This window comes from Macaca fascicularis, chromosome 2, assembly GCF_037993035.2.
Source record: "Macaca fascicularis isolate 582-1 chromosome 2, T2T-MFA8v1.1".
Classification (NCBI taxonomy): Eukaryota; Metazoa; Chordata; class Mammalia; order Primates; family Cercopithecidae; genus Macaca; species Macaca fascicularis.
The window spans coordinates 125,514,859-125,541,092 of record NC_088376.1 but is presented as its reverse complement, the minus strand read 5'-3'; the positions used below and the strand labels follow the sequence as shown (position 1 = coordinate 125,541,092).

General features: G+C 39.8%; 1 protein-coding gene across 14 annotated transcripts in view; it reads left to right on the top strand.

Moving 5' to 3' along the window:
- The window catches only part of CADPS (calcium dependent secretion activator), a 489,813-nt gene that overhangs the window by 443,689 nt on the left and 19,890 nt on the right, over positions 1 to 26,234 (top strand). For all 14 annotated transcript variants that reach the window (XM_045385957.2, XM_045385961.2, XM_045385964.3 and 11 more), the window contains one exon: positions 5,988 to 6,095. In XM_045385957.2, the coding sequence (XP_045241892.1) occupies positions 5,988 to 6,095 (108 nt within the window). The remainder of the gene's footprint in view (positions 1 to 5,987; positions 6,096 to 26,234) is intronic.

Below are 26,234 nucleotides of genomic sequence, written 5' to 3'. Positions count from 1 at the left end.
AGATTTGGTAGTTGTGGTCTGTTCTCTGTAGGATCCAGAGCAGAGGGGGTATCCTCAGGCAGGTTTGAACAGGTGTCCTATAGATAAGGCCCAAACACCTAAAGAAACTTGATCCAGTCATTGGTACTAACATCAGGTTATGTTAGATTGAATCACATGAAATTGGCATATTGGTGAGGTCAAAGAAGTCAAATATCAGCCATTTCATATGGTTCAATCTAATAATTCCTATAAGCTAGGTTCAGATTTATTATAAAGATGGGAGGGCAGTAAATGGACTCCATATCAAAATGCAGGGTGCCCTGATCTGTACTCATTGTTTATGGATTAATTATCCTAAATTAGAAGACTTATTAGGTGTATTAGTCCATTTTCATGCTACTATGAAGACATACCAGAGACTGGATAATTTATAAGGGAAAGAGGTTTAATTCACTCACAGTTCAGCATGGCTGGGGAGGCCTCAGGAAACTTACAAGCATGGCAGAAGGGGAAGCAGACACGTCTTTCTTCACATGACAGCAGAGGTAAGAAGAATGAGTGAAAGGGAAAAAGTCACTTATAAAACCAAGAGATCTCCTGAGAACTCACTATCACAAGAACAGCCTGGAGGTAACCACCCCCATGATTCAATTACCTCCCACTGGGTCCCTCCCACGACACTTGGGGATTATGGGAACCACAATTCAAGATGAGATTTGGGTGGGGACACAGCCCAACCATACCATTAGGCTATGAAGAAGCAAATTGAATTAATAGAGTTTTCACACTCTGGAGGGCAGAAGTAGTTGATGCAGCATGTTCCAAAATGTGGTACATTTACCACTGGTGATACAAAATATAATTACTACTATTACTGCTCCTACAACCAAGCTTGATAAAGCACTCACTAGAACAGTTTACATTTTATTTTCACAATAACCTCACTTTAAATATGAGGAATATGAGGAAACTAAGGCACAGAGAAGTTAATTTGCTCAGGACCCCACATCAGGTTAGTGGAAGAGCTGAGATTTAAGCCAATGCCCTTAAAAATTCTGCCATACTGCAAGATAATTTCAGTTAGTGTATAAACAAACACCTTGATTTGGACAGTGGTAATTATTTTAGTGCATATTAGAAAAAGTATTTTTTTACCAGCTATTAATGACTTAGGACAAAGCTAAACTTTAAGTTGATTAACATATACTTTAATAGCTAATAATATTACAATAAACCTTTTAGTAAATAATTTTATAGAAAACAATAGTACATAATACACATATATTCTATATGTACATTGTTTATATATGGTAGATAATAGTAATCATTTGCTTCTGAAATCAATCCTAGGAGGGGGTTAATATTATCATTCTGTTTTATAGCTGAGGAATCTGAGGCACAAAGAGGTTAATTAGCATATCCAAGGTCACCTGGTGAGTAAGCGGAGTGTGAAGATCAGGTGCTGTCAGTTGGACCATAAAGCCTGCACTTCCAGGGGTGTGGTAGAGTAGCTAGCACTGGCTCCCAAGAGTCAATTATGTGCATCTCTCTCCAACTTTGCCTTCAATGAGAGCACATTGGTAGCTCACAATTAGCCTTGATGGGAGTATTTACACCATGCAAACTGGCAAGCACTACAAATCAGGGTGTTTTGTTTTGTTGTTGGTTTTGCTGGGCAAAGTGGCTCACGCCTAAAATACCAGCACTTTGGGAGGCCGAGGTGGGTGGATCACCTGATGTCAGGAGTTCGAGACCAGCCTGGTCAACATGGTGAAACTCCGCCTCTACTAAAAATACAAAATATTAGCCAGATGTGATGGCATGCGCCTGTAATCCCAGCTACCTCCTCTGGAGAGGCTGAGGCAGGAGAATCGCTTGAACCTGGGAGGCGGAGGTTGCAGTGAGCCAAGATGGTGCCATTGCACTCCAGCCTGGGCGACAAGAGTGAAACTCCATCTCAAAAGAAAAAGAAAAAAGAAGAGCCAGTTTACCAGCATACAACTATTACCTATTAAGTCAGCAGTCCCCAAACCAGAATGTGCAGCAGTAATACTTAGCAAAAAAAAGTTTTTTTGGTTTGGTTTTTATTAACTTATTTAGCTTTTATTATTATTTTATTATTTTTTAATAGGCACATAATTGTTTTTGTTTTATTAATAGAGTCCCAGGCCCTCACCTCCAGAGATTCTGATGCGGTCATTCTGGGGTGGAGCCTGGATATTGCTTTCCATTAAGTTCTTCACATGATTCTGATACGTAGTACAAGTTTGGAAACTAATGGACTAAATCAGTGATTCTTGACCTTGGCTACATATTGGAAACACCTAGGGAGGTTTTGCAAGCACTAATGCCCAGGTTGCTTGCCAGACAAAATGGAAACGGCATCTTTGGGGGTCAGGGCCCAGACATCAGTATTTTTAAAGCTCCCCAGGTCCTTCAAATTTGCAGTCAGGCTTAAGAACCTTCAGATAAAATCATTTCTCAACTCATTTCTACCTCTGAAGTCTCTGAGTTCACCTATGTTTCCCTGTGAGGTTTTTGTTAGAACACTTAGTGGTTTAGTTCCACGTGGACACTAGCAGTTAGTCACCTTTGAGATTTGTCTCTTAACTATCCACACTACTGGAGGGAAGTGCTAGTACCAGTCACTTAAAACATTGCATAATCCCCAAAGCATATGTCTTTGTCTTAGATATAGTTTTTGACCCATTGGTATATGTAGGAGATTTGCATTCATAATTAGGGCTGACTTAGGATGCTGAAAATTTGAGCTCATTTTTCTCAAGCTCAGAAGTATTCTGGTAGGGGCAAGTTCAGATTAAAATGGTCTTCTTTTCCTGAGCCACAGAGTAGCTTATTCGCAAATTATGTCTTCCGCACATGGATGCAGTTAACTATACAGATATTTGTTTAAATGTTTTCTAAAATCTATGTCATATTCTATCAGTCTATCCAAGCCACATTTAAAATACACAATGTCATTATGAGATATTTAAAAACACCTAAAAGTTTGTCCCACTGTGTGCAGGTAGCACTATGATATAAAAGCATAATTTAATAGTATCAGCTGTCTGGTCAAGTATATTTTTCAGCTATAATGAAGGGGTTAGCTTGTTTGTGAACAGTTTTTATTTTAATTGTTTTGATTGGAAATCTACTTAAAATGCGTTATACATCCTTCCTGCCTTTTTAAACAGGGTACTGACTATAATCTTTCCTCAATGACCCAGGATCACCATTGTGACCGTGTCTTTCCCCAGTGGCTGCATAGTGACCCGCTTCCCTGTAGGGCCTCCCGAGATATAGGGGAGGCTTGCCCCTGCCCTCGATAGTCCCAAACCCCAGCGGTTGGTGAGTCTACATGTCTGGTGTTGCAGTTGGGCAGCCTCCTCCTTCACGGTCAGGCATAAGGAAAAATGATAGCTCTCTCTTCTCTGCAGTTTTTTCAAACAATCCCTCCTCTTCCCTATTTCTGCTCCATCAAGGAATGGAAACCAAACTTGTTGGAATTGGATGGGAGTGGGAGCTTGAGGACTCTATTATGAGAAAACTACACATATTTTGTGCCGAGATTTTTATCATTTTTATTTTGACGTTAGCTCCTCTGAGGCCCCCTTTTCTTCTTGGTTCTAGAGTAGATTCTAAAGGTAGGTAAGGCTGTGGAATGGTATAATACTATGGGGGAAAAATCATAGTAATTCATGTTTGTATTACAATATATGGCTTTCAAAACATTTTTACATATACGATTCTAACTGATGACCATAACAGTCCTTAGAGGTAAGTAGGGGAGCTGTTAGTAATCCCATTTTTATAGATCGCATAATTAAGGCCCAGAGAAGTTTTTTTTAACTCTTATTTTACAGAAAAGTTTAAATGATATGCACAAATTCCAGTTTGTGGGAGATCCAGTAAAATTCCATGCAGTGTGACTGAAGAGCTTGAAAAAGGAGGTGGAGAAAGGATTTTCTCATTCATTCTTGAATTTGCCCATTCAGCAAATATTTACTGGGCACCAACTATGTGTTAGGTACCATGTTGTGTGCTGGGGATACAATAGAAAACAGGCCAAACAAAGTTCCTGTGTTCATAGAGCTTATGTTTTAGTGGGATAAGACAGGCAACAGACAAACAAATAGTATATAATGCAATATCAGCTATTGGTAAGTGCTGTTAAGAAAAAAAAAGAGTCATAAGAGAGCAAATCATGGAATTTCTTAACTACCTGGGTAAGATGGACCACACTGATTTTTTAAAATATCAGAGTTTTTAAAACTTGAATGAAATGCCCCTTGGAAGACAGTGAAACTTTGTGAAAAGAGAAGGAATGGTGCAAATACACATCACTGTAGATAACTGTTTCTTCTAACATTTTTGGTTACTGATAGATCTGTGGCATTTGACTTTGCACCTTAGCTCTAAGACGGCTGCATGTGCCCAGGAGAAGGCCATATCGCCACAAGTATCACCAGGGGAGAAATGGAAACAATAATAATGAGTTTCTCAAGTCCCCCAGGTAGAGATCCCCATCCCTACTGAGAATGGCCTTTGATGCGCAGTTGCCAAAAGGAGAGAAGGAGAGAGGTGCCTGCTTAGAACTGATAGCTATCACTTACTTCTCATTGGAGAACCTCTATTGTTTTGTATAACAAAACTGCAACAATTATAGGACCATCATGGAACCTGCTCAATCCATTCGCTGAAAATTGCTTGAAAGTGTAACACTTGACTACTGTGGCTTTGGGTTGTCCTCATTGTTTTTCAAATTAATACCTTGTCATTGTTTCAGCAGGTGTTAAGAAATGTTACTAGCATCCCAGGGGCCAAGCATTGGCCCTTTGCTTGATAATTGTTTGCTTTGTATCAGGAAACAAAAATACAGTCCTACTGTTTCTAAACCTTCCTCATTTTCACCCTGGAAATTACACAGAAGTGTTAACTAACTTCAATTTACAGTGCCTGACAGTCACGTCTAGTAGAGAAATGATACTTTGTGATCTAAGGTAAATCACAGTAATGAAAACTAATCTTTTTAGTTATTAGCAAACGTATATATCTACTGTGGAAATTTGAGGGGTTTGTGGCCACTCTCCTAATGACCTATATTACAGTGTTTTAATAGGTTTCTTTGGAGATAACTTTGATTGTGACATCTCAAGCAGTGTGCTTTCTGAGTTTCTTTCTATCTTTTTTTTTTTTTTTTTTTTTTTTTTTTACTTCCCTACAATAAATCACTTCCTAACTGCAGGATGAACCACCTGCTTACCTTTCCGGAAAATCTGATTTATTTAAAAATCAAATCCTCTCCTCCTTACCCTGCCTTTTCTTTTCTTTTCTTCTTCTTCTTTTTAATCCTTAGACTTTAAGGCTGCACTGGAAGCAAAGACAAATTGTTTAGTGTCTCCTCTGAGTGAACTAATTAATTAGCAAATACTATATCCACTCAGGTTAAACTATACACACACATACACATACACACACACACACACACACACACAAAATGAGACTTGAGTAGGAAGGGGTATAGATTGAAATACAATTTTTTTTTTACTTAGTACTTTCTCAAGTTTTTAAAAGAGGAAAAAGGAATGGGAAGTTCCATCACCCTTCTGATAATATATTAAGGACAGTGGAAAACAGTATGTTTGGGTATTCTTTAATGGGGGTTTCAATCCAAGGCAAAGTCAGAGAACATCTCTGAGTTATGCAGTAAAGATTTATCCATTAGATAAATTTGCCAGGAAAGAATTAATCATAGAAAAATATTTACAAAATCCTACAAGCTCAATGCCCTTCTTAGCCAGGCTTGATTTCTGGAAAGAGGAAGCAGTTCTAATATCAATTCCTACCAGCCCAGGCTGTGGACAGCAATCCCATGCCTACAAAGGTGATCCAGCAGAAGCATCTCAGAGTGTGTGAGGGCAAGTAGAGGGTAAAAGTGAATGGTAAACAGGGAAGAGTGGCTGTCTGAAAATTCATTTTCATGTTTTCCTGTTTCTTTACAGAAACCTGGGATGGACGTGGCCGACGCCTACGTGACTTTCGTCCGCCATTCTCAGGATGTCCTGCGTGATAAGGTCAATGAGGAGATGTACATAGAAAGGTTATTTGATGTAAGTAAATGCCTTCTCCTCCTTGAAAACCAAGGAGGAGACCCTCCAAAATGTGACAAAATAAGCGACAGGAGGATAAGTCACATTTTGAGAAAATGGATTGGTTCTGATTCAGACTAAATCTTCTCCTCTCCCTCTGCCTTAGGCTCTTATCTGTCTTGTGTCTGTTCTGAACCCACTCTGGTGTGGCAGTGTCTCAGTCCCAATCTGTGTGATACGTAGGACGGCACACAGCCTCTCGGCAAGCAGGCTCATTCCTGCACGAAGCTTGCGAGGCAGCTTTCTCTAACTGCCAAAGACCTTTCTTGGTCATGGTTTTCCTCCTTGCAATCTGGCCTCACTTTAGGGAGATGTTCTCATCAGGGAGGCTGAGACCAATTCCCTCTCCTGGGGGTGGCGCCTCCCTGACACCAGCTGTGGCGTGCAGATGTGCAGTAAATGTCACATCGTTATCACTTCAAAGATAATTTCGTTCCTGGAAGACTCGAAATCCTTACCCTGGGTTTCGGCAAACACTTACATTACAGTTGCTCAGTCAGTTGCAGCTTTAAACCATGGTGCCCGCTGCCCACCCACCCAACTGAAAATTTACGAGAAGCAGGTGTACAAAGAATGAGTACATTGGGCTGTGGACCCAGATCAAACTTCAGAAAATGCAGATTACCAAGGGTTAATAATTTTTGAGCAATCTTATTTCCACTGGGACTGCATCTGCATGCAAAGCAAGCCACTGAGGCAAAAAGAAAAAAAAAAAAAAAGAAATCTGCTTTGGTCTCAAATTGCCTGTCTCTTTCAGGCCACAGCAGATGGGGCTACCTAATTTAGCCCGATATTTCGTCTCGGGTTTCCACTGAATTTGCCAGTATAGACCCGGCCAGAGTGCATGGAAGCTGATGTTCTTGTCTCCCTGTGGCTCTGAGTGTGCAGCCTACTTCTGTCTTGTGAAACGTGAGCTCCTCCTGTCCAGGTTTCCATATTTTTAGTGCCAATGCGAACATTAATGTTTTGGTCTACTATGGAATCCGTGTTTCTATTTTTTTTTTCTGTGATTGTGTTCAGCAATTTATATTGAGTTTGTGTGTGTGTGTGTATGTGTGTGTGTTTTTGTTCCACAGCTAAGTGAGCTCATTGTTGGCACTGCTTTCTGATTCTGCGGCTTCTGACTTTTATATGCTTTGTCTTCCAGCTCATTTGCTTTCCTCGTGTGTTGAAAGGCTCCTTTCTTTTTTTTTTTTTTTTCTTTTCCAATCATCCCCTTTCTGTGCTTGATACCTCTCTTTCCCCTGCATCACCTTTCCTCAATAAAACCCTTCTTACTTTTTAATTCCCACCCGTCCTCTCTCAGATAAAAATGGAACTTATCTCTCATGTCAAATGTTTTATCACATTATATCAAGTGGCATGAATTAGAATCAAATAATCTTCCTGTGTACATCTTCTAGCATGACCCACATCCACTGAGAATGCCTCATACATGCATAAAGCTCACCAGCGGGTCCTCCCCCTTCTCTGCATGCATGCCTTATATGAAAGTACTGAGCCTAGAATGTCTGGGGCACAATCACCATCCAATAGGCATTGAAAACAGAGACAGGCAGGACCCTCGGGTCTGCAGTTAGGAGTGTGGACACTCTGCCCATCTCCATTGAATTAAATTTCAAACCACAAATTTTCAAGAAGCCTGTGGGTTGTTCTTTTCAATGCCTAGGTTGCCTTTTTTTTTCCTTTGATCAGTATCTTCCGATTCTCAGTTTTATGTGGCCCGTGTGTGCGTGTGTGTGTGTGTGTGTTACTGGGTGAGTGTGTGTGAATAACCAATAACCTTGTGTTCTCTAACACTTAAATCTAGTACTGAATTTGATGTTTAATCTGCAGTTTAGCTTGTCACTTCATTTTAAAAAAAATTAGAAGTACAAGCAAGGTAGCCTTGCTGAAGGCAGCAAGGCAAATTATCTCTTTTGTGGCTCTTCTTAAAGGAAAGTGCAACCAAATCTTCATTTAAAAAGTAAAGGTACAGCCTTGGCTAGTACAGATGATAAAACTGGACTTGCCTGACTGTTGAAGACCACAGGCAAAATTCAAGCCTTCCAGCCTTTAATGTAAATTAATAGTGAAAAGAAATATTACTGAGAATATTTTTTTTTTCCAAAAGCAAGTTATAGTTAGCGACATTCAAAAATTCACAAGTACCTCCATTCCCTTGTTGAATTCCACTGACCAGCATAAAATAGCATCAGTAACATTGTGGAAACCCCCACAATTTAGTCTGATGTTGTCCCAATTTGGTTTTCCCAACACAGTCTTAGTTATACCGTCCTGAGTATATTTGATTGTAAAGGTTTAACTGTTACAGTCATTCACTGCATATCACTCCCGGCCCCATGGGGAAAAAAAAAATTTCAGGAGCTTATTTAGATATAACAAGTTTCTTTGCCATTTACTTTCTTACTTTCTAAATAACCTGATCTCCTAATTTACAGAATATTGGTGCTAGGCAACCTAACTGATGTAGTGCAAAAAAAGTTATTGAATCTGTCATGGATTTAAAACATTTGTCATTTTAACAACCCAGAGCTTCTCAAAAAGCTTCATTACCATGCAACCTCAGTAATTTAATTCAGTACTTACTGTTTTTCTATAATCTAGCAGCAAAACATCAGATTACCAACATGTTTGATTATTTTCGGCTTCTGTTTCCTCAAGCATGGTGTTTATTTCTTTGTATATATGCTCTGCAAAACTCGTGTGTCCACCAAGCTAAACAAGGGAATAGGAATATCAAGGCAGAAGGGTCTGTGAAAGCTGCCACTCTAAATTTCTTGCTGCAAATGAACTTATTATTTAAATCCCATTCCTTAATGATAGTGGTCCTGGGGCAAGTTTCTAAACAATTGGCAGAAACCTATTGAGAAAGACTTGTTGATCTGTGAGATTTTTCTTCCAAATCGTTGCATTTTGATAAATGGCAAAAATGAATAATAGCAAATTAACATTTTGAATGAAGAAAAAAATATATATCTCCGAGATTGTTTGCTGTTTGGGGGTTGTTGATTCTGATTGTTGTGTCATTCTCTGGTTTTTAGTTCCTGCTGGCATCTGTCATTCAGAGGCATGTTCTGAGAGTTCCTGTTGTGTTTTTAACTGTGTTTCAAGTCTCAGTTTTATTTACCTGATAAGTCCTTTAAGTTGTTGCTATTTGGTATTGTTCCTGTTTTTGCCCTTCTGAGTGTGCCGTTGTAGAAAAGGCTGGATGGTTTTAGTGTGTGTTTGTATTTGAGAATATTTGGATTAATAGCTGGTCATTTAACGGTGCATTTTCTGCTTTAAGTAGGCCCCTACCCAGTGCTCTCTGAGCTAGTTTTCTCTTTGCCACGTCATTGTACTTTTGGCTGGAAGTGGGTGCTTGTGGGAGATTATCGGCATAGCATTTGGGACTCTATATTTGATGTTCTGCATTTTTATCTATTTTATTACGTAACTTAAGAACAGGCTTTCCAAATTCATCTTCACCGATTTTTTTTTTTTAACCAAGCATTCTTTAGGTTTGTTGGAGAAATACATTTGGACCTAATGTTACCTAACTGGGTTGCTTTTGCAGTTAAGATTTCTTTGTCTATTAATATGATTGGTTTACCTAGTCTTTCTATAAAATACTAATGACTTTCTTGATAACACACCTAAGAAAAAAACTAACCAATCCAAGACAAAGTGCTGATCAGAAAAGAATCGGCAAACTGTTTCCCATAATATTTCAGATGTGCAGCTGTACATCTTTTATCTGTGTTTTTATAATTTTTTCATAAAAAAAGAAGTATAATTGTATATGGTTTTCAGTTGCTACAAAATAACAGTTTATAACATTTTGAAACAAAACATTCTGAGATTTAAAGCAAGAGAATATTCCAATATACATAAAAACAATGAATTCAAATATATTAAAGATGCTGAATTTTTAAAAGAAGATCAGACTGCTATGAGACTCAAGTGGAAGCTTAGCCTTCTTGAAAATTATTGCTGACATTCAAATAAAATATAAAACATGGATATGAAATAATATCCATATTCCTAAAGCAGCAGCTACAGAGGAAAGCACAAGCTCAAGAAATAACTTGAAGACAGTGATTTAAAGTTGGAGTGTCCATAAATCATGCAGATGGCTTTTCCCTCCTTCTCTAGTGATTAATTCAACATCTTCCCCAAAATAAAAGCATGCTTTTTGAAATTAGAGATCAGATCATCAAGAGAAGCACCTAAGATTTCAAGGTCTAAAAAAAATTAATTTTCTTTCCTCCTTGTACTTCTTGAAGACACAGACTGAGAAGAAAATCGGGATTAAAAGAGATGTGCTTAGGGTGAATTCATCTGCTTAAACCTCACAGGCTCAGAGATGAGTGATTAAAAAGCCATCTCGAACTTGGATGGAATCCACATTGGTGGTAATGCCGCATCCGCGCTGGCTTTCTTCAGGCCCCATGTCATTGTGAACCAGGCCCAGGGAACATTTGACTGGAGATGATACATGGATTATATAGGTCAATTATACACTTAATCTGCCTTCTGGAGGATTAAGTATTTGCAGATTGACTCTGCATTTGGCTTCTCCGTGGCAGTTATCAGATCAGGAAAGGGCCTCTTACCAAACCGCCTCATAAGAACTTAATCAGGTGGTGTGGTCAGCTTCGGAAGGGGCTGCTGCTTGGTATTCTTTGCCTCACACGGATTTTAATTTGCTGTTCCATTTTCAAATCGTGTATTTGTCCAGTTTATGTGGCAGAACAATAATTGAGTATGACTGTTTCCCTTGAAAAGGGTAATTTGAAACATGAAACCTTTGCCTATTAAAATATATTTGCTATATTTATATATGAAACCACAGATAACCTTATTTTAACAACTTTGTTAAATTACTCAAGCACTATACCTGTGAGCATATATCGATCAAAGTAGGAATCACACTGCTGGAGGATGAAAGTACCGAATAGTAGGCTACAAGGAGAGCATGACACTATATCTGCAAGGTATATCACCAACTGTCCAGGTAAGGGAAACCACTTCCAAAAATATGAAGTGGGGAGAGGTACATAGGATTCACTAATATAATAAGTTGCACTTCTAAGGGGCTGATTAAAGAAAATCAAGGCATATGGCATTCTAGACACTGAGACAGTGAGTTATCTCCTCTCTAAGCAATAAGCAGACTTGAGTGCCCTGAATGGGACTTACTGTGCAGTGATCATGGGCCCTGCCTCTGGAACCTTCAGACCTGATCCTTACTAGCTGGGTGACCTTGAACAAGGCATTTAATCTCTAAGAGCCTCAGCTGATTCATCTATATAACAGGGATGATAATCGTGGAGTTATTATGCGGGTGAAATGCCATATGCATCTGCAGCATCGAGCTCTGAGGAAGCATTGGTAAGTGTTAGCCACCACCACCATCATCATCATCACTATCATCATCATCATCAAAATGGAAATGCTTTTCCCAGCCCTCTTTTTTTTCTTGTTAAGCAAAGCTTCATATTCATGTTAAAGTGCTATAGGAGTCTCCCCATCACTTTAAGACATTAACCCCAAGCTTGCTTAGAATTGCTTGATGTAGAGCAGCCTGGTACCTTTTTCACTTTTGGTAAAACATCTTTCTGAAACAGGCTAAATAGTGATGGTCAGGAGTGGGGCTTTGAAGTAAGACAGACAGAAGGAGGAAACTTGGTTTTGCCACTTTCGAGCTTTCTAACCTGGGGTCAGTTATTTCACCTCCCTGAGCCTCAATTTCCCCATCTGTCAAGAAACTGGCTTCTTAGAGTTTTCGTGAGGACAAAATGATATAATGAGTGTACATAGGCATAGTTAAAAATTCAATGAGTCTTTTATCATCATCATCGTTACCATCTCATAGAACTACTTGTTCTTTCAAGTGATTTTGAAATAACCTAGCTCTACCCCCTCAACAAAACTACACGGCATTGCCAGATAAATCAGAATTAACCTTCAGAACTTCAGGGTTTTGGGAGGTGGGGGCAGAGGGAGGGAGGGAGTAATTAATACCTTTTACTATTAAGATGCTGTATATGTATATTGTAGACATTTAGAAAATATAGCTAACCAAAAAATAAGAAGATTAAAATGTTGTGTTCCCAACACCCGCAGATTATTATCTGTGGGTTTTTTTTTTATCTTTTTCTATGTAATTATGTATATATTGTGTACTTTTTTTCTAAAATGAGTAAGCAAAAAAATTGCTTTTTAAAGTTGACGATCACTATTTCCCATGCCAGTAAATGTTCCTCTAATACACTGTATTCAAAATTCCCCACTTGTCGCCAAAATATTCTTTACAGCTCATTTGTGCAAACCAGGATTTGATGCAGGGTAAGGTTGTGATGCCCCTTAAATTTATTTTGAACTAGCACTGGCCCTTTTTTCATGATCTTGACTTGTTATAGGGACTGCCGTGCCAATTGTTCTGCAGACTGGAGGAGTTTATTACTATCTAAACATAGAACTGATTTGCTGAGGAAAAAAAAAAAAATCAAGCTGAATTCAACCAAGTAGTTCTTTTAAACATAATTAGTAACTTAGCAGAATTCAACCAGGGTTTTTTTTTTTTTAAGCTGTTCACTGTATGTAAGGAAAAGTTCTGAAGCTAGTTTAAAAAAAAAAAAAAAGATTGAGGGGGGAGCTAAACTGTAAGAAACTCACAGAGGCCAGAGTACAAGGTGGCCATGTGAAGATATACAGAGATTTTATTTACTGGAGTAAGGCACAGCTATCTGAGCTGGGTGGGTAAATCAGAGGGTCACAGTCCAGCATTTCTTGTGTCACTGTAACTGCTTTGAAGTATTAGACTGGTGACTTTGACACACACATACCCATACTATTGGGAAGGTTTCTTTGTTAATTCTCCTGGGATTTTCCCTCAGGTTATCAATCTGAAATTAAGCCCTCCAAATCAGTCTGAAGCTGAGCTTTTCCATACTCTTTAGATCAAATTTTAATTGAACTGTGACCTCATCTCTATCCTCAATTATGAAGCTAAAGCGCATGTCTGCCAGGCTGCTAGGACATCCCTTAGAATCTGTGAGATTATGTATGTTGAAACCGGAAAGCTAATCCAAATGAACTGGGAAAGGCAGTTCGAGGAAGAAGAGACAGTTGATTCTTTCACCTATTTTTGAGCCCCGAAGTGAACTCTGGCAGTTAAGTCATGCCCTAGGCCATGCATTACAGCTGCAGAGTGTCATTTCCCAGAAAGAACACAGAAACTGGAGGCAAGTGGGGGGGAAATAAGAAGCCCATCACTCACCTGGATTGGTAACATTACCTACTAAATATTGTTACCTAACGGGTATCCGTATATATGATATATATTTTAAAATAGGGTGTGTATGTATGTATATGTATTTGTGTAAGATATATATCTTATTAGGGAGTTAAGTTTCCTTGGCAGAGGAAAACCGTGTATTCAGTCCCAATCTAAGCTCTGTTTGGATTCTTGGAAGTGAACCTCAGGATACTTCCAAGCTAAAATTATAAAACAATCCAAGTTCATTTTCATGACTTATGCCCTCCAGTGCCACTCAAATTCCCAGTGTCTTCATGCTTTCTCTACCTCCCACCATCCAAATCTGCTTTTAACAGATTTGATAATTCCTCTTCTATTAGATGAGAGGAGATGAACAGAGTGTTTTGGTGCTTTTCTGATGCGCTATTGCAGTGAATACTATTCAAATGTCAATCCCCTCTTCTCCATGGGCTTCACAATAACAAGTAAATGATAACAATTAATTCCTTTGCTTTTGGAGTCTTAGGTATAGAAACACATTTCCATTCCACATGGACTTGGGAATGCTTCACTGCATGCCTGGGTAATTTGAGCTTTCAGCAATCCTGCATACAAAAAAGATAAGGGGCATTAACAGATTTGGATTAATCATGTTAAATGGGTTATTACTATCCAAAAGAAACTGAGGAGTTTTTGTTGGTATCCTCACAGATTTACATTTCTGTAGCATATCTTCAAGTGGTTTTCAAATCTAGCTATTTCCTTCCAAAGCCATTCATAGAAATAGATCTCTTTTACTTTTGGGCAAACCTTATAAAAAGCCAGTCTTGAATTTTCTCTGGAGCTTGTAGGCAATGAAGAGTTTTGCTAAGTGTCTTTATCAGAACAGCTTTCTGTGTTCCAGAAGACATTTGGTGAAGACAGTTAATTTGTTTTCCTTTCCAGAGGAGAATGTTCCATTAATCATTCTAAGAAGCCAAGCTGATTGCTCTGTTACGTTAAGGTCACAGTATTCTTGTTAACATGACCCACACAACACTTCTGTGTCTTAGAACAGGGTTTTTTTTTTTTCTTATGGCAGACTTATGGCATGGAAGCAGTAAGCGACAGACTCAAACACAGTACACATGTGCAAGTATGCGTGTGCACACATACGCACGCACGCACACACACACACACACACACACAAACACACAGAGTAGCCAAAGCACATTTTGTGGAACAAATATTATCACATTGCATTGCAGGAGACGAGCTGTGCTAAATCCTCAAATACTTCTCATTTATTAAACAAGTAACTATTTCTCTCCCTGCTGGGCTCCAGATAGGGTATCAAAAGATTTCACAATCAATACCGAGATACATAGTTACTGCTCTAATTATTTTAATGAATGAATTTAAATTTTGCATAGGTTCTTGTTATTCAAAGTGTGATCCACAGGCCCTCAGCATCAGCATCATCTGGAAGTTTGCCCTAACCCCAGACCAAATGAATCAGAATCTGCATTTTAACAAGAGTCTCTTTGATTCAAATGCATGTAAAAGTTTGACAAATAGTGGGCAAGATCAATTACTTCAAACTTATTTGCCCCAACTCACAATAAGAAACAAATTTTACATCGAAACCCAGATTGTATGTACACACACACGAAACAAAAGTTTATAAAACAATATTTATGTGATGCAGTCTGATATTTCCTGTTTTTTCTTTCAGAAATTTCAGTGGTAGCAGATAAAATGATTCTACTACACACAAATAAGATTACGATACTCAGTTTCAAAAATACTTCTAAAGCAAAATTTTTCGTCCTTGGTACCACTGACAGTTTAAGTCAGATAATTCTTTGTTGTAGAGTGCTAGTCTGTGTGTTAAAGGATGTTGAGCAGCATCCCTGTTTTCTACTCTAGATACCAGTAGCAGCCACTGTCCTTTTCAAAATGAAGAAAATGTCTCCAGATATGGCCAAATTTCCCCCGGGGAGCAAAATCATCCCCATTTGAGAACCACTGATCTGCACAAGCTAGAAATGGGGTTACCACTAAATGTGTACAGGTAGCCCTTCCTCCCTGGATGTAATACAGCCCTCTGCTACCCCCATTATCACACAAAAACATGATGAGTATGAGGTAGCAACAACAAAGTCGAGCTTAGGAATTGTTAAAATGATTACTCAAGAAGTCCATATGTCCATCTGGGAGTTAGCTTGGGAGCCTGTGCCAGTCTCTGAAGGAGATTATGTTTGGAGGACTTCATGCCATGATGGGAAAAGCTTGTGAGACATCCAGGACCCTCTTCTCCCCTCACTGTATCCAGAATAGTCCCACTTGGAGCCACAGGAACTGGAACAGCACGTTAGATCAGCAATACAGCTTCCCGCTTTGGCCTCCCTTGATTACTTCTCTTTCCTTTCCTTTTTATAATTCCACCCGGACCTTGATTTAAAAAAAAAAAAAAAAAAAAAAAAAAAAAAAAAAAAAAAAGCTTGCTTCCACCAGGTGGCTGCAAATTATTTTTGTGTGTCCAGAAACCTGAAAAGAAGGCTCAACTTAAATACTTCATTCATTCCAAATTCCCAATTCAGAAGAGAACAGTTAACAGCCTCCTGTTCTTCTGTTAAACTCCTGCTGAGTTGACTAAAAATCCAGTTAATAGAGTCTAGTGATTTGCCTCCAGTGTGAATATTCCTGTATCAAAAGGCTTACAATGATAGTGTCACTTGCCATACTGGGTTGCCTTGACTGCCTTTGGCAGAATTTTCCATTCTGACCATCCCTGGACTAAAGCCAGTTATACCAACAAAGCTCCAGGTCTTGCCCAGGATGGGAGTATTATTAATTACCAGATCTGTATGCCAACCAAGGTATAAAGCCCCTCTCATTATTTGTGTAGAAAAAAAAGATTTTTTTTTTTAAGAAAAGAACAAATAATATGTAAAGTAAGCAAAGTTAAATGCATGAGTTGCTTTCTAGTGAAATTCTTTAAAATCATCTTGTAAGGAAGAGAAATATCACTCCCTTTTGTTCAGAAAATTCAGTCTTTGGCCTAGGAAATCATCATGTTAAAGAGAAAAGACTCAGTTATTAGGCGCTTCATTAGTTTGGGGAACTCTGAGTTAGTGCTTCTACTGGGGGGTAATTTTTGTCCCACAGAGGACTTTTGACCATGTCTGGAGACATTCTTGTTTGCTACAGCTTGGGGGTTGGGGACATGTTACTGGCTTCTAGCAAGCAGAGGCCAGTGCTGAACCTCCTGTAGTGCACAGGTCAGCCCCTACAGTAAAGGATGATCCAGCTCAAAATATCAATAGTGTAGAGAGATTGAAAAACCACGCTCTAGATGATACTTCCACCTACACAAATCATTTGTCTTTAGTCAATGGATTATTTGAGTTTAAATCATGAGCATGATCTGTGGGACTCCAGTGACTGTCTCTAAAGGATATTCTACCTGGTAGATATCTCAGAAACTCGTCTCAGAAATCCTTTTGACAAGCGTCTTCCAAAAACATCTTTTTAGGAGCTAAAAAGTAAAAAGAATCATTAACACCTAATTTCGTCAGCTTGAACTTAACACTTACCCATGTATAGTTCCCATGGAGCATTAATGCTTCAACAAAAACTCAGATCTTGTCAGTTCAATGAGTCACTACAGCCTCCTTCTACTGAAAGGTGCCCTGTCAACTTTTCTTTTTCTTTTCTTTTTTTTTTTTTTTTTCCCAGACAGAGTCTTGCTCTGTCACCCAGGGTGGAGTGCAGTGACCTGATCTCTGCTCACCGCAAGCTCCGCCTCCCGGGTTCATGCCATTCTCCTGCCTCAGCCTCTGGAGTAGCTGGGACTACAGGCGCCTACCACCACGCCCGGCTAATTTATTTTTTAATTTTTTTTTATTTTTAGTAGAGACGGGGTTTCATCGTGTTAGCCAGGATGGTCTCGATCTCCTGACCTCGTGATCTGCCTGCCTCGGCCTCCCAAAGTGCTGGGATTACAGGCGTGAGCCACCGTGCCCGGTCACCCTGTCAACTTTTCAAGGGACTCGTTTCTTTATATCAAGCCGATGTTAGGAGTATAGGCTTTGCAGTCAGATATTCCTACGTTTAATTCCTGGGTCTGCCACTTACTAGCTGTGTGACATCAGGTAAGCTAGTTTACCCTCTCTAAAACTCAATTTTTCTTTTCTGTAAAAAAACGTGGATAAAAACAGTAGGTAGCTTTTTTAATTAGGAGGACTAAACGAGGTGATGCCTGTAAAGCACAAACCACAGTGCATGGCACATAGAAATGACCCCATGAATATCTCTTCTTCTTCTTCTTGTCATCAGTAGTGGTAGCGGTGTGAAAAACCAACACATGGCCAGGCGCGGTGGCTTAAGCCTGTAATTCCAGCACTTTGGGAGGCCAAGGTGGGTGGATCTCTACTAAAAATACAAAAATTAGCCGGCGTGGTGGCGTGTGCCTGTAATCCCAGCTACTCCAGAAACTGAGGCAGGAGAATCGCTTGAACCTGGGAGGCGGAGGTTGCAGTGAGCTGAGATCATGCCACTGCACTCCAGCCTGGTGACAAAGCTAGACTCTATCTAAAAAATTAAAATTAAAACAACAACAACACACACCCCACACCCTTTCCTAATACTAAGGTAGGCTTTACAGCAGAGAGAAAAGTAGACATACATTCCACACCAACAGGGATCTTTACTGGTGATGAAATGATCAGAAAACATGATACCAGATAGCAGAGCGCTCAGTTGTACCGCAGTATTGCTGAAGAGTACAGTAAGATTCCAGTGAGATGGAAGCCTCAGAGAAGGTGCCCCAGGAGACAGGACTGGGCTTGATCTAAAGATGTCTAGGACTTGGGGAGGCGAAAGAGGTAGGAGTCTATGCTTAGGCATTAAGCAAGGAGACATTATCGCTTCCTTTGGGAGTATCCTTGACTTACCAACACCATATCTTCATTAGCCTTAACAGGGCTTCTCCTTGGAAATATTCCTTCAGAAATTACACTATTCACTTTTAAACAAAGGATGGCTTCAACCCGGTTATGATGACTCCGATCTAGGCATGTAGGTATCTGCTTTGTAGGCATTTGCTGCTCGAGAACCTTGAGGGCTAAATTCTTTTTATATTATATGTGTCATTTTGTCTTTTAATGTTTGCTTCTTAACCTGAGGTGTGCATCAGAACTACATACACACTTTTTTATTTTAAAAATGTACTAATCCCAGTTGTACATTAAATATTCAGATTCAGTAGATCTAAGGTAGGGATTAGATGTCTATTTTTAAAATAAGTTCCAAGAGTTTAATCTGGTCAAGAACCTCTAATTTAGAGCAGTGGTTCTCCATTGTGGGTGATTTTGTCCACTACAGCACATCTGGAAATGTCTGGAGACAGCTTATACTGGTGGCGGGAGGGTGCTACTGGCATCAAATAGGTAGATGGTGAACATCCTACCATGAACAAGACAGCCCCCCCATAACAAATAATTATCTGCAAAAATGTCAATAGTGCTGAGGTGACTGAACCCTGATTTTAAGGATAAAAGATACTGAAATACATGTTTATTTCTGTTAATACCCTCCTACTTTGTATCCTACAAGACTTCATAACTTTATTTATTCTGTAGCAACACTGTGAAGAGATGGGAAGAGATAGTATTATTTTCATTTTAAGACAGGAAACTTGAGGTCCAAAATGAACTTGCCCAGATCCTCAGGGCCCTTTCTTCTGAAACTATGGTATTTTCATCCCCGCCTCTGAGAGCACTGTTATTGTCTACTTAATTCACCACTAGTGTCCGGCATATGTAAGCTTCAATAACCATTTGTTAAATAGGTATTGGTGACTTCCTAGCCCTCATAGTATCTTGTGTACTTTGTCAAGTATATTTTTGGTTTCCAGTTCTAACTCAAAAACGTGAATTAAGTTCTTAAAGAATCTCACTGTAGATTTTTGCAATTGTCAGTTGATTTTTTGTAAGCCTTGAAAATACAGTATTCTGGTTCATGTAATGGGGAATGAATCGCTTTGGCCTACTTGATTTTTTGGTGAATCTGAAGATTCATCAGAAAACCTTTTCTGTTTCGACAACTTTTGAAACAATTTTGTAAATGTTTTAGTTCTGCTTTCCACCTTATTGAGCATGTGAAGCTGAGTCTAATTCTCTGGGTCAAGACCTTTTAGGACTCTGGTTTCACACTACTTAACCCCAAGTGTCGCTATCCAGTCTTGAAGATGTTAAAAGAGTGGACTGTTGGGCCAGGCGCGGTGGCTCATGCCTGTTAATACCAGCACTTTGGGAGGCCGAGGCAGGCGAATCACGAGGTCAGGAGATCGAGACCATCCTGGCTAACATGGTAAAACCCCATCTCTACTAAAAATACAAAAAATTAGCTGGGTGTGGTGGCGGGCACCTGTAGTCCCAGCTACTCGGGAGACTGAGGCAGGAGAATCACCTGAACCGAGATCACACCACTGCACTCCAACCTGGGCGACAGAGCGAGACTCTGCCTCAAAAAAAAAAAAAAAAAAAAAGTGAATTATCCAGAATTGCACCAGGAATAATTTCCCCAACTCTGAACACAGTGCTCTTTCTGCCATACTCTGTGCCTCTAGAAGATGGGGCTACAGTGTTTGTCAGCCCAAGTCACATTCTGAAAGCTGCTCTTTTGATACAAATCCCACAGAGGGCTTTTAGGGGGAGAAAAAAAGACAGCATTCTCCTAAGAGGAAAACAGGAGGAAAGATTCCAATTAATTGAAGTTTCTAATGAATGACTGTTTAATAATAACAATTATAACATTTATTTAGAGTTTTTTAAATATATATTTTCCTAACTGTACATTAGAGATAATAGCACCATCTTGTTAAACATGTTATTTCTTTTAAATCCTCTTAGCAGCCCTAGGATATAGGAACCTTTGTGATCTCCGTGTTACATGTATTGAGGCCATTGAGAGCCAATATTCACTGGGCACTCTGTACCAGGTACTGTTCTAGACACTTAAGTGTAATAATGCATGTAATTTTCATGATCTCCTTGTGAGGTAGGTTTTTATAGATGAAGAAGTTGGGTTACTAACTGGCAGACAGACTTCGCCAAATTCAGAAGCCTGGAAAGTAGTCAGTCCTAGATCCAACCTCTTTCTTTCTGACCACAAGAGTAGCCACGTAACTATAATGTCCTAGGCAAAAACTTTACACTATTCAAATATGTTCTCCCTACCCCTAAAAGCCCTCACTATACCAAGTGCTATGTGTCCCAAATTCATCCACTGGGGTTCTTGCCGTAATCACTATTTCCCTCATGGCACCACTGCAGGATATAAGACAGAAATTGTGCTTCTATGACCCTCTATCTAGAACATGCCTTGTTAGTGACAGCTTGTCCACTAACAATGATGGGCGTTGCATAGCTAATCACAGAGACCCCTTAATGAAAATTCAACCCCACTAAGGCAGGTCTTTTCATGAATGTGAGGACATTGTCACTGTACTCAAGCTCTATGAATACCATCAGACCCTGGTCCTAAAATGATCCCAGAAAGCACTTCTGTAACCCACTTCAGGGTGAAACCCCATCCTCAGCTGAAAGAGACTAGAGCGTAGTAGGGAATCTTGCATACCATATATGCTGCAAAATCTAGTTCTACCTAGGCCTAACTAAGGGGTGGGTCTCAGCTTTCAGTCTATCTCTCCCTCTGTGTTCTATCTAAGATCTTTTATCCCATAAGAATAAAGTTTTGTGGTTTATTTTGGGGAGTAAAATGATGGTAACATAATACCATTACATCCCAGACGGTTGATAAATGGTTTAGGGTAGCAACTTAAGTTCCTTAAGCAAAACTTGACACAGTGGTATTATTAAACAACAGTGCTCAAGATTTTCCAATGAGGTACTGTTGACTCTGTTAACCTACCTACATAGCTAAGTTTTCAATGGCACTCTGAGGTTTCACAGATTAGTAGTACTTTATGGAGAGGGGAGGTGAGTAATCGACAATTGTAGAATAACATGGTTATACAATCTGTGCATAATACAAATGGAGTTGCAACTAAATCATTACATGGTCATTATCCAATAATGCCTAAAGATGTCAGCAATGTGAAAATTTGTGATCAGGTATCACCAAAGTCCTTTCTTGATTTATTTCTAACCAAAGCTTACACTAAACAATGTGACAAGGTGATGAAAGAGAAAAAAAGTAAGGAAGGAAGAGAAAAGAGGAAAGAAAGAGAAGAAAGAGAAAGGAAGGAAGGAAGGAGAAAAGAAAAAAAGGGAGTTGTTTTTTTCTCTTGAAACTTTAAAGAGCTTACCAGATAGATCGTCAGCTGTTAGCCAACTCTCGAAAGTGGCAAATCCCTTGGCCACTGGAAAGTGGTCTATATGCATTGTTTCTAAAGAGTTTGTTTATTCAAAATACGTCTGGTTTTGGCATTCAGGCTGGGGGCTCAGGGGCAGTGGCTGAGGTCAGCACTGCGTACTGTTTAATGAAGCTCACTCTTGCCTGTGGTTTCTGAACACCACCAAATAGTGGTAACTGAGGCAGAAGGGTAAGTGGATGTGGACGTGAGGGAATTCTTGTAAAGGCTCCCCACTTGGCTTACACAGAATTAGAGAAATGGAGGCCTGCTTGCATTTGTTGGTGCACATTAGAAATAAATTTGGGCATTCAACTTAAAGAACTCACTAACGACAAGATGCACAAAGAAATGCTATTATGTATTTAGCACAGTCTTTGTAAGCTTGGCCGGGCAAGGAGGCTTATCAAAAGAAATATGTAAATAACACAACCTGCTTTACAAAGGAAAAAAGAATAAAATTAATCCAAGACATTCGTGGCGTAATACTATTTTCTGCCCTCGGCTTTTCTTTTTATAACTTGAGACAAGCAGCCTAACAGTCCAGCACAAACAATAGCACACTCCAAAAAAATCCAGACCCGGGGCATCCCTCCGTCCCTAGGAAAGAACTCCAAATGCGTCTCCAGCCTCACACACAATATTATTATGAAATCTGACATTGTCATAGCCAAATCCTTGGCTTGGGCAAAGTCTCCCCTTCCCCCTCCTTTGGGGGGAAAAGGGGGAAGCGTCGGGAGGGGTGGGGGAACCAAGCCAATCAAAGTTAAAATAAAGTCTCTTTCTAGCAAGACTACTGTCTATAACATGTTGTTCCTTATAGAAAGTGGGATATGGTGGCATTTGCTTGATTAACTTGCTCGACAAAAGTGACAGCTGCTGTGGGTGCATGCGGATAAGCTGCACGGCGCAGTTCCGCCTTTGTACATCTGTCAGCAAAAAGGGAAGAATAAAGAGTGAAAAGAGACAAATTGGTCCCAAAAGACACTCCATTCAACTTAGGAGGTTTGCCCCATTCAGGCGCTCGCTGTGCGCCTCAAGTACTGAGAGCTTATTCAATTTCATTCACTCTTTCGAATGAACCCACAAGTGTTTAATTTCTTATTCTGTCACCTCAAAAGGGTGGGGGTTGTGGGGAGGAAGGGGGAGGGAGCCTTGTGGACGGGAAGCATTGACGGCAAGGCAGAGTGATCCAGGCCTCACATATTAACTCATGGCTAATTTATGGTTTAACTCTCTGTGCTCAGGCCCTAGACCCATCTGAACACTTCAATGGGGGACCTGACGCAGACTTCTTACCTCCTGGCTGGTGGATCCCAAACCATCTGTAGCTATCGAGGGCACCCAGCATGTTGAATGTGTATCTTGTATAAGGACAATGGTCTGAGGTTTGTGCCTTTTACAGAAGTGAGATGGCTGGCTCCCCAGGGTAAGGTTTGGGTAAGTGATCTGGCAAGTGTGTGTGTGTGTGTGTGTGTGTGTGTGTGTGTGTGTGTGTGTGTGTTCATTCTCCCTCCCATAAAGAGAAAAAAAATAGAGTCATATGCAGTGAGAAGTAGAAAGAGGGGAATACGGTTTCCTGAGAGTAAAAATAAAGCAAGAGGAAAGGGCGCCATTGGAGGCAGAACCCAGCTGTACATCGTGAAAACACATGTTAACTTTTAAAAAGCAGCACTTTGTCTTTATTTTCCTCATTCCTGGGCCCCAGGCATCAGAACCTGTTTTCTAGACTCCCTTAATTGGGCAGTCACTATGGACACCCAAATGTTTCCTCCTAAGAGATCAAGATGCCCTCTCCATCCGCCTGTGCTGCCTGCCATGCTCTCCCCAATCTGCTGCCATCTTCCCTCCTCCAGCCTTCATGCCACTCTGCCTTCTCCTCCGAAACCAAACACCCCGCCCAGCTCCTGTGCCACCATCTGAATACTGTCCCTGCACCCAGTCCTTGTATGTTGACTGCTTTTTGGAAACCACTCAATGCCATATCCAGCTCCTAAAAAGATCATGCTCTTCCCTTATGAGAAATCATTCCCCAAAGAGCTCATGTTCACTGAATTGAAATAGATCTAATTTCAAAACTGCTTAGAGGACTTTGGAAAGTGTTCTTAACCCAGTTAGAGTTGTTGGGCCTTATTGTCCTCAAATTCTGGGATTCCAGACAGTACCTTCTAGATGGTATATTTGTGTCCTTTCGTTATCTGCTTGGAAACCAGCTGTGTGGTTTGATGTAAAGCATTCCATTTAGCTAGTCACCTGAATTTTTTCCATGTAATAGCCTGGAAATTATGTACATACGTACACCATGTGTTCGTATATTGAGAGTAATGATGAAAACCACCTCAGCCCAGGAAACCAACACCCTAAAGTCAATTTGAATTTTCCTAAGTAAGAACTTCAACTTTGGCTCACAAAACTCTAATGATTCATGACTCTAGAAAGTTTAATGTGTGCAAATTATGAAATTAGCCCTAATATGATTAACCAACCCTGTTTTAAGACGGCAAAGTTGGCACTCCACTTTATCTTTCCGTTCTGTACATGAGATACGATCCTTATTTTAGAGTATGATTTCTATAATCATTTCTATATGGTATGCAAATTCCTTATTCAGTTGCTTACGTCAATCTGCTTGCGAATTAATGCAGTTCACTCTAAATGCAGTTCCCATACCTAAGAAGCGATCAGGGGAGTGGGCAGATGCTGTTCGTGAACAATCTGAATTCAGTTCATACGCTGAATCCTTCTCCTACATCTTAAGTTCTTGTATGCATATCAGAGAATAGTTTTCAGATAAATTATTCCCACTGCTCACATGGATAATGGGTGGTAGGATGTGCCACCAAAACTGGAATTTTGTTTTTGACATAATTGAGCTTTAATAGATTGAGATGACTTGAAAATGCAAATTCAGATTATAACCATACATTTTCTCAAAACAGTAAGTTCCTTTGAGAAGATGGAGGCTAAGGGCATGGGGGTCCATTTTCTCAATGCACAGGGAGGCCTATGAATAAATCCCCCAACATATCCAGAGAAAAATAGGCCCCAGAAAAAGATATTGTTAACAGTGGTCAGTTTGTTCATGTCCAAACTGCACACCTGCCCTGGGAGACCCAGGTGGCAGACAAGGCCTGATTAGAAGCTGATTGGGGCTTAATCACATTGGACTCATTATTTATGTCTCTTGAAGAAAGAAATGGTCTGAATTGAGAAATTCAGGTACATAAGAGAGCCATTCCTTTTCTCTTACATATCACAGTTTCCTGGTTTGCTTGCAGAAAGTAAGGTGTCAGCTTCTGATGTTTGCCACAAAACTTTTCTATGTAACGTGTCACAAAATCCAGTTTTCCCGATTTTGCTGTGATAGGTCCTGCTGTTGAGTCAGGGGTATTAGAGCAGCTGGTATCTGGCCCATGTTCTGTTTCTCATTCAGGGTTTGACCATTGGTTACATTTTTATTTAATTTCTTAGACACTGCACAGTTTCAGAAGTTATGTTGTGTACAGGCAAACACAGATATAATTGTGACATCTAAGTTAGATTCTTTCTTTCAAGGCAGCAGGGCCTTGGAGGATAATCAAAAGAGATAGAGGAGGGAAGGTATATTTTGAGATTTGGGTACATTGAGTTGAAGGTGGGAGGGTTTTGAAGGTTTTTGCCTTGCTCTTCATTTAACTTGATATTAATAGGGCATTCATGTAGTTATAGAAAACATTATTTATCAGCCGGGCTTGGTGCTCACACCTATAATGCCAGCACTTTGGGAGGCTGAGGCTAGTGGATCACTTGAGCTCAGAAGTTTGAGACCAGCCCAGGCAACATGGAGAAATCCCATCTCTACAAAAAATACCAAAAACTAACACACACAAAAAAATTAGGGCATGGTGTTGCACACCTGTAGTCCCAGCTACTTAGGGTGCTGAGGCAGGAGGATCACTTGAGCCTGGGAGGTCAAGGCTGCAGTGGGCTGAGATTGCCACTGCACTCCGGCCTGGGTGACAAAGTAAGACCCTGTATCAAAAAAAAAAAAAAAAAAAAAAGGTAAAAAAGGAAAGAAAAGGAAAGGAAAAAAAAGAAAAAGAAAGCATGGAACTCACAGGCTTCACAATCTCTGAAGGCTCAGAAGTAGGAAAAATACAATAAAAATTAAAAGCCAATTGATGACATGAGATCACATTTCCTTTTCTTCCTTTTTCATAGAGAACAAATTCATATACATAGTATATACTATAGAAATGTAAAATAGGATTTAACAAGTCATTACTCCTTAAGGTTGTTAGGAGAAGTAAATGAGTTTAAGTCATTTAAACTGCTTAGAATTGTGCCTGATACATAATAAGTGCTCACTAAATACTTTCCTTTTTTTTTTTTTAAGATACTAGGATCTCACTTGTTGCCCAGGTTGGCCTTAAATTTTCCTGGGTTTTAGTGATCCTCTCACCTCAAACTCCCAAGTAGCTGAGACTATGGGCACATGTCATTGTTCTCTGCATAC